General features: G+C 51.6%; 1 protein-coding gene across 1 annotated transcript; it reads left to right on the forward strand.

The window, feature by feature from the left end:
- The first annotated feature begins 232 nt into the window (after positions 1–232).
- On the forward strand, positions 233–2,117 carry LOC109731483 (uncharacterized). Its single transcript, XM_020290656.4, has 4 exons — positions 233–666; positions 769–993; positions 1,510–1,535; positions 1,633–2,117. The coding sequence occupies exons 1-4, from the start codon at positions 346–348 to the stop codon at positions 1,880–1,882; spliced, it is 822 nt and encodes a 273-aa protein (XP_020146245.1). The 5' UTR covers positions 233–345; the 3' UTR covers positions 1,883–2,117.
- Positions 2,118–8,830: the final 6,713 nt, after the last annotated feature.

Genomic DNA, 8,830 nt, shown 5'->3' on the forward strand with positions numbered 1-8,830 from the left:
ATGAGAAATATCATCTCATGTACATTTGGTTATATGAAAATCTAATAAAGTATTTAAATATATTTTCAGATTTCCAAAAATAGCCAAAAACATGAGGAAATAGGCAAAAACATGAGAAATATGTATTTGGTTCTATGATAAATCTACAAAAAGTACCCAAGCTATATCTTGGTATTTCAAAAATCATCTCATGCATATTTGATTCTGATTCTATGAAAAGAAGAGGTGAGGCGATTCCTATGGTGGAAGACCGAGGAGCCTCGTCTCCGGGTCCCATTATCCTCTCTCCTGCCGAGAGGAGCTCCCGCTGAAGGAAGACCTCCCGACCTCACTCCCACTCCCGCCATGCCGCTAATCCAATGCTCCCCGCGCGTCCTCCTCCTCCGCCGCCAACGCTTCACGCCGCACCACCCATTCCCCGCTTCCACCTTCGCCCTCCCCGTCCGCCGCTCCACCGCCCTCCGGGCCGAGCCGGAGCCCCAGCCGCCGCCGGACACCTACGACGACAGCGGGGACGGCCCCGTGGAAATCCGCGCCCCGACGCTGTTCTCCGTCGACGACAACCCCACCCCGCTGCAGGTCGCCACGAGCGTCATGCTCACGGGTGCCATCTCCGTCTTCCTCTTCCGCTCCCTCCGCCGCCGCGCTCGCCGCGCCAAGGAGCTCGTAATCCTCATTCATTCCTACCTCCCACTACCGCTCTCTAGTACAATCGCACCCTACATTCCTACGCCGTTACGCTGATACTGGTGTGGTTGATTGGTGCAGAGGGTGCGGTCCGGCGGGATGGAGAAGCCCAGGAACCTGAGCGAGGAGGCCCTGGAAGCGCTGAGGATGGTGAGCACCTCGCCGGTGGAGACTAATAAGCCGCCGTCGCCCGTGCAGGCGCTGCTCGGGGGAATCGCGGCTGGGGTCATCGCGCTATTCCTGTACAAGTTCGCCACCACCGTCGAGGCCTCGCTCAACCGGCAGACCATCTCCGACAATTTCTCGGTCAGCTCTCCACAATTGTGCTTTGTTTATTCCTGTATTTTGTATTTCTTTGTTCAAGTTATAGTGCTCCCTGCCGAAATTTACAAGAAAGGCAGTTGTTTTACAATAGCAGTAAACTGAATGCCACGTATCATTATGAATGAATTCTCAAGGAATAGCGCGATTAATAAAGATTAATTCTGAACATGTAAAGAAAAATTCAAATACAATTGATTGTATGAATCATGCTTTTAACCCCAAAATACATAGGCATCAACCCACGCACAACCCTACACTGAATGATGTGGTGATCAAAACACATGAAAGCAAAAATCAAGACACATTCGCCACAAGATTGTGAGGATTACCAGGATAACATCCTGTGGGTTTTGATTCCTGGTTATTAGTGCTGGAAAATGAATTACAGGAAAGGGCTAATTTCTCACAATGTGAAAGGCAGGGTTTACCATATGAATTATAACTAGCTCGCACGTTGTCTGATCTGATCTGATCGAATCTGTTTTTGTTTTTCTTCAGGTTCGCCAGATAACAGTAACAATAAGGTACACACAACTTCATCCATTTTCTGCTTATTATTCTCTGTATTGCTTGTTATCCTGTAGCGAGTCTAATTAAAAGAAAATTGCCTTTCCTCTGCAGAACAATTATAAATGGGCTGTGCTACCTAGCAACATTTGTGTTTGGAATCAACGGAGTGGGATTGATACTCTATTCCCTCCAGCTTACTTTTAACTCTCTCATGGACGATGAGACTAGCAGCTCATCCGTAGAGAAAATCAGCGAGCAGTCCAGCACAATGGCTTCATCTAGTAGCTCCACAAGTGACAGCATATCGGACAGTAGTGACTTGCAGCAGATATCGGACAAGAATAAAAACTCATCGGAATAGCTGAGTCGATGCAATGCAGTTGCCAAAATTCAAGAGTAGATACATAATAGGATAATCCTCGTGAGGAGCCATTATTCTCATCTTAGGCTCTACTGTCGTTTTGGAGTGCAAATACTATGCTAATGAAATTTCAATTAGGCTAGTAGTAAAATGTGGTGAAACATTTTGGATTGAACTGCAAAAATACATTTGGTACCACAATGAATAGCCATCGGCCCAAAATTCTCGGCAGAAACTATTGTTCTACGGTTTGAACAATGTTAATCGCATTTCCTCACTGCTAGTGTCATCTTAGATACTGTTGCTGCCCTGTAATAGATACAAGTGCTGCTTGGTTTGATGCCAATATTTTGCATGCGAATAATTGGCAAGACAACATTTGACAAACCAAAAGTTGGCAACTGTCTTAGAGATTGGCAACAAAAATTAGTAGCCAACCAATTGGTTGCCAATTTTTAGACTTGCCAATACATTGGCATCAAACCGATAACCTCAGCAATGTCTAAAGGGCAAGTGCTTTTTGGTTGCATCTGCACAAACAGTTTCTTCAGAGCTATCCCAAAGAAACTGCAGCGGAAATAAGCTCTAAAGAATCTCTAGTGTATATCTTATTGGTTTATGTGCTCAATTCAGTGATGCTCTTGGACTGCAGTATGCTTATTCTGAGTTCATGGTGCACATGGACTTCCAAGTCCATTTAAGAAGAGGATATGTGTCTGATGGTGAAAACCCTCGATATCGGAGATCAAGCAGGCCCCCTTCTGTGATTCGGCAAGGGGCTAAACCACTCCAAGAAACTACGGATTAACTGGGCACAAGGACACAAGCAGATACATGTGTTCAGGGCACCGGAGGTGTAATACCCCACTTCTGCTTTATGTGTTGAGGATGGATGATAACATCGTATGTTACAAACTCGAGATGAGCTCTCTAGGTTAATTTGGGCAGTGCTCGGAAGGGCTCTAGGGCTATAGCTAGCTGCCCCGAGCACCCTTCTTCTTCTTCCTCTCCTCTCTAAGCTCTCTAGTGTTGGGTGGTTGAAAGAGTGTGGAGACCAAGGCATTGTCGGAGCTGTAGTCAAAAGTACTCTTTGAGTTGTCTTGCGAAGGCTTGACAGGTGACAACCCTTATCGCGCGGGCAAACGCGAACCGCCCTGTAAAAGGGTTATCATTACGTAGCCTGCGACTGTGTGACAAGCTACAATAGGTAGCCAGTTTGGCTTTTAATGCGCCGGTTGGCCAGGTCTTGCATGAAATGTGATGTGGGAAGGAAATAAAGAAAGTTTTCAGCGAACAGCCCCCCTCCCTCCCGAGGCGCTCCCGCGAGCGCCGTCGGGAGGCAACCCTAGCGCCTCCACTTTCGGCCCTCCGCCCCGCCTCCCCCTCCCTCGCCGCCGCCGGACAAAGGCTGAGGCGGCGGCGGGGCGGTTTCCCCCTGCGCGCGGATGGATGGCGTCGCGGGGAGCCTCCCTCCTGCCCGCGGCGTCGGGTCCCGGCCGGCTCCTGCTCCAGCGCTCCGCCCCGCGCCCTTGTGGCCCGCTGATGGCTCCTCCTCCTCCTCCCCCCCTCGGCTCGTGGGGTCTGGCGGTCTCGGTCGTGCTGGCGGCGGATCTGGGCATCCCGGCCCAGATCCAGTGGATGTGATGGTTGACGATGGCTGTGGAGGTGGTGGTGTTGCGGCCGGTGTCCGCGCTGCTCCGGTGCGGGGTGGGGGGGGGGGGGCTTCGGGTGGATCTGACCAGGGCGTGGAGGCGCAGGTGATGTGGTGGTGGCAGGTTGATTGCGGCGGCGGCCAGATTGTTTTGGCGTCGGCTCGTCTGTAGGCTACCTGTGTCGGCCTTCAACCCCTCTCCTCGGCGTCCGCTCGCTTCTCTCGCCGGAGGGTTGGCCTTCTCACGGCTGCGGTCCATCGACCGTCTCGCACCCGGTGCCGTAGGACCGAGCTGGTCTCGCGCCCGGCAGCAGGATCGGCCCGTCTCGTGCCCGACAATAGGACTGCGCTCGTCTCGTGCCTGGCAGTAGGACTGCGCCCGGTGTAGCAGGATGGCTCGTTGGAGGCTTGTTGTGGCCGGCCTTTGGGTCTCGGCGCTGGGACCGGCTAGGGGAGCGGAAGACGGATCCTTTCCGCCCGTCTCTACGGTAAGGGTTGCGGTGGGGCTCGGGGGACGTGGTGCCAAGGTCTTGGATTCCGGGGCGGCGGCCCTGGTGGTGGTGGCACGATGCTCATGGGAAGAGCTCGTGCCTCGGTGCTGCCTGGTTGCCATGGCCGTGTGGGTGGCGTGGTAGCCGGGTTGTGGCGTTTGGTGGCAGTGGGTGTTGGCGGGGTGAAAACCTACTCTATCTTCGGATGGACTGGCGACGGCGAAGATCGCTCCCTTCTTGAAGGCGTCGTCCTGGCTATCATTGCCCCTCGTGTTGCTCCAGGGGAAACTCGGTGTGACGCCCATATAATTAAGCTACAGTAATCCCACGTTAACGATGCCATGTCACCCCGTTTACTGTTGCTAATCTCGCGTTAGTTCAGAACCGATCCCAATTCATATTTGAATTAAAGTTGAAACAATTAAAGTTTTCAAAAGTCAAAACTAAATTGTTCCTAATGTGTCAAATAATCCATAATAAATGTAGGTGAAGAAATCAACTTTTAATAAAATACTTAAATGCACTATAATAAATAAAATAGTGGTAAAACTATTAATTAAATGCTCGTAAATTAATAAACAAATACAAACTACTTTCTAAAATGTGCTAAGTTGTTTGTGGCAGTGGGTTATTTAGTAGTACTAATTTAGGGACTATTATTGTACTTTATTTAAACTAAAATCTAATAAAAGTTAAAAGAAAACAGAAAAGAAATAAAATTAAAAAGAAAAAAGGAAACCCCCTCCCCCCCACTGGGCCACGGCCCAGCAGGCCATAGGGCCGCCAGGCCGGCCCAGCCGCACCCCACACCCTCCCCCTTATCCACCCCACTGGGGGAAAAACCCTGTCCACTCCCCCCACGAACCCCACTCTCTCCCTCGTCTCCACTCCCCCTAACTCCCCCGATTTCCCCTGGATCGGGATCGATCCCGTCGCCGCTCACCACCCTGCTGCCCTTGTCGTCGGCGGCCCAGTCGCCGCCCCGTCCTCACCTCTCCCTCTCCCCCTTCCCTCTTGATCCCATCTAGATCAGGGAGGGGATCAAGCACGACGCCGCCCTGGACCGCCATTGCCCGCCGCTGCCCGGAGTTACCTCGCCGCCGAGTCGCCGGCCTCCCCAGGCCTCGCCGCCTACGACCGTTTCACCACCGGCCGCGGCCTTCCTTTGCCCGCCCCTGCCGTCGGCGCCGCCCCGCGCCTCCCTTGGCCGCGCCCGGTCGTGGCCGACGCTCGCCCGCATCTCGTCACCGCCCTGCGCGCCTCAACCTTCTCCTCGTCGCTCTGCCATGGCATTGACGGCCTCCCCGAGCGCTTCCCCGAACCCTGTTCGCTGTGAGCTACTACTGCGCGCCCCCCTTCTTCCCCCCTGCTTTACTCGCTGTTCCACCGTCGCTCGCGCGCACCGCGGCCGGACGCCCACAGTCACTGCGGCCATCCCCGTCTGCGCGCGCCTCACCGCGCCTGGCGACCGTCCGCGCCCGCGAGCCTCTGTCTTCGCCACAGCTCGTCGGCGACCTCGAATCCGCGGACCCTTGGACCAGCTCCACTCCCAGCAGATGCGCACGTGGACCAACTCTCGAACGAGCCTAAACGTGCTCATTTTGGACCACCGTGGCCTTCTTCTGACAAGGTTCAGTGCGTCGCCGCCGGCGCGCCACCAGTCTTGAACCGGCCCGAGTCACTGACTCATGGGCCCGGTACTGTAGCACTTAGTTTTAGGACTAATTGAACCACTAACTAAAACGTTAGCAATCACTGACATGTCGGGCCCACCTTTAATTAACTCTGCTTAATAAAAATAAAAACCTGATTAGGTCTATTGTGTGTGCCATGTGGGTCCATGCCACTATTTAACTGGATAAGGTTGACACGTCAGCCTGCTGACTCAGCAGGGGCCCACCAGTCAGCCTCTGCTGGCTGGTTAGTTGACTCAGTCAACGGACCCACTGGTCAGCCATAGTCGCAACCCCTGGGTACACTTCTGTGTACCCGTAGCAAATACCTCCTTTTTAATTGAATATATATATATTCCAAAAATCTTGTAAATTTAGAACTTTGACAATTAATATAAAATAAACCGTACCTCGGATGAAAATACTTTGTACATGAAAGTTGCTCAGAACGACGAGCCGAATCCGAATACGCAGTCCATTCGTCCGCCAGACGTCCCTAGCATAGCAAACTTGCAACTTTCCCCCTCCGTTTCATCTGTTCGAAAAATGCAAACTTCGGGAAAACTTTGCCGGATGTTTCCCCCTTCCACGGTATCGCGTGACACCGCGTTAGAACACGTCTAGCTCTGCCTGTTGTCCTGTTATGCACTTGCTTGCTATGGATTTACTGTTTCTTCCCCCCTCTTCTCTTCGGTAGACCCCGAGACTGCCGCTGATGCCGCTGTGATCAACTACGTCGACGACGACCCCTTCTTCTTGTCTGAGCAACCAGGCAAGCCCCCCCTTGATCACCAGATATCGCCTATTCTTCTCTATACTGCTTGCATTAGAGTAGTGAAGCATGTTACTGCTTTCCGTTTATCCTATCCTGATGCATAGCCTGTCCTTGCTACTACTGTTGTTACCTTTACCTGCAATCCTACATGCTTAGTATAGGATGCTAGTTTTCCATCAGTGGCCCTACATTCTTGTCCGTCTGCTGTGCTATACTATCGGGCCGTGATCACCTGGGAGGTGATCACGGGTATATCCTTATATACATTATATACATGACACATGTGGTGACTAAAGTCGGGTCGGCTCGAGGAGTACCCGCAAGTGATTCTGATGAGGGGGCTGAAAGGACAGGTGGCTCCACCCCGGTAGAGGTGGGCCTGGGCTCCTGACGGCCCCCGACTGTTACTTTGTGGCGGAGCGACAGGGCAGGTTGAGACCACCTAGGAGAGAGGTGGGCCTGGCCCTGGTCGGCGTTCGCGGATACTTAACACGCTTAACGAGATCTTGGTATTTGATCTGAGTCTGGCCATTTGGTCTATACACACTAACCATCTACGCGGGAGTAGTTATGGGTATCCCGGCGTCGTGGTATCAGCCGAAGCTCTTCTTGACGTCAGCGACTGAGTGGCGCGCGCCGCATTGGACCGTAAGCTCGCGCTTGTATTAAGGGGGCTAGGTCTGCTTCCGGCCGCGTACGCAACGTGCAGGTGTGCATAGGGCGATGGGCCCAGACCCCTGCGCGCATAGGGTTTAGACCGGCGTGCTGACCTCTCTGTTGAGCCTAGGTGGGGCTGCGACGTGTTGATCTTACGAGGCCGGGCATGACCCAGAAAAGTGTGTCCGGCCAAATGGGATCGAGCATGTTGGGTTATGTGGTGCACCCCTGCAGGGAAGTTTATCTATTCGAATAGCCGTGTCCCTCGGTAAAAGGACGACCCGGAGTTGTACCTTGACCTTATGACAACTAGAACTGGATACTTAATAAAATACACCCTTCCAAGTGCCAGATACAACCCGGTGATCGCTCTCTAACAGGGCGACGAGGAGGGGATCGCCGGGTAGGATTATGCTATGCGATGCTACTTGGAGGACTTCAATCTACTCTCTTCTACATGCTGCAAGATGGAGATGGCCAGAAGCGTAGTCTTCGACAGGACTAGCTATCCCCCTCTTATTCTGGCATTCTGCAGTTCAGTCCACTGATATGCCCCTTTACACATATACCCATGCATATGTAGTGTAGCTCCTTGCTTGCGAGTACTTTGGATGAGTACTCACGGTTGCTTTTCTCCCTCTTTTCCCCTTTCTATACCTGATTGTCGCAACCAGATGCTGGAGTCCAGGAGTTAGAGATCCCGGAGGATGATTCTACGTGGAGTTCGGCTTCGAGGAGTAGTTAGGAGGTCCCAGGCAGGAGACCTTGCCTTTTCGATCGTTGCTACTTTTGTGCTAGCCTTCTTAAGGCAGACTTGTTTAACTTATGTCTGTACTCAGATATTGTTGCTTCCGCTGACTCGTCTATGATCGAGCACTTGTATTCGAGCCCTCGAGGCCCCTGGCTTGTATTATGATGCTTGTATGACTTATTTATGTTTTAGAGTTGTGTTGTGATATCTTCCCGTGAGTCCCTGATCTTGATCGTACACATTTGCGTGCATGATTAGTGTACGGTCAAATCGGGGGCGTCACAAGTTGGTATCAGAGCCGACTGCCTGTAGGAATCCCCCTTCCCAAACTCCTTGGCCGAAGTTGAGTCTAGACATTACAAAACTTTTACTAACATGGCTGCGTGTCTTACGGGCCCACGTCGCCATTGGGTGGTACTAGGATCTTTTACTCCTCGACCTTTACTCTGGGACTCTGATCTCTCTCCTATTCGGGTTAAATGAATTTTGCTAAATCTAACATTAGGATCTCGTGATCACTTTCACCCGGAGAGCCCCTTATTACTGATGATCGTCTGCTGCACGTGAAGACCCTGAAGATACTCTCCGCTGATAACCCGAGAACTTGTGTTCATCGCTTTTGCAATTCCCTTTCAACGATAAACTCCTATGGATAGCCACGTATACTCGCCATTCATACAATGTTTCCCAGTTGATCTTGTTATTACAAGATACCCCGAAATTCTCTTTGCTGCTCCGAGAATCCTTTGAGCTTACTGCCTTGCTGTTCTTTGCCACATGAATACCATTAAGGATAATTCTCGCACTTACCGAGTATCCGCTCATCCCCAGTTGAATTCAAGTATATCACGAAAGTGTTCAGAATACCATTCCATCTTCCGAAAATCCTTAGGAGCCTATTGCTCTTGAAATTCTTGCTTACTAGCATTATGATTAATCCCATAAGTCTC

The sequence above is a fragment of the Aegilops tauschii genome, chromosome 2 (genome assembly GCF_002575655.3).
Source record: "Aegilops tauschii subsp. strangulata cultivar AL8/78 chromosome 2, Aet v6.0, whole genome shotgun sequence".
Taxonomy (NCBI): Eukaryota; Viridiplantae; Streptophyta; class Magnoliopsida; order Poales; family Poaceae; genus Aegilops; species Aegilops tauschii.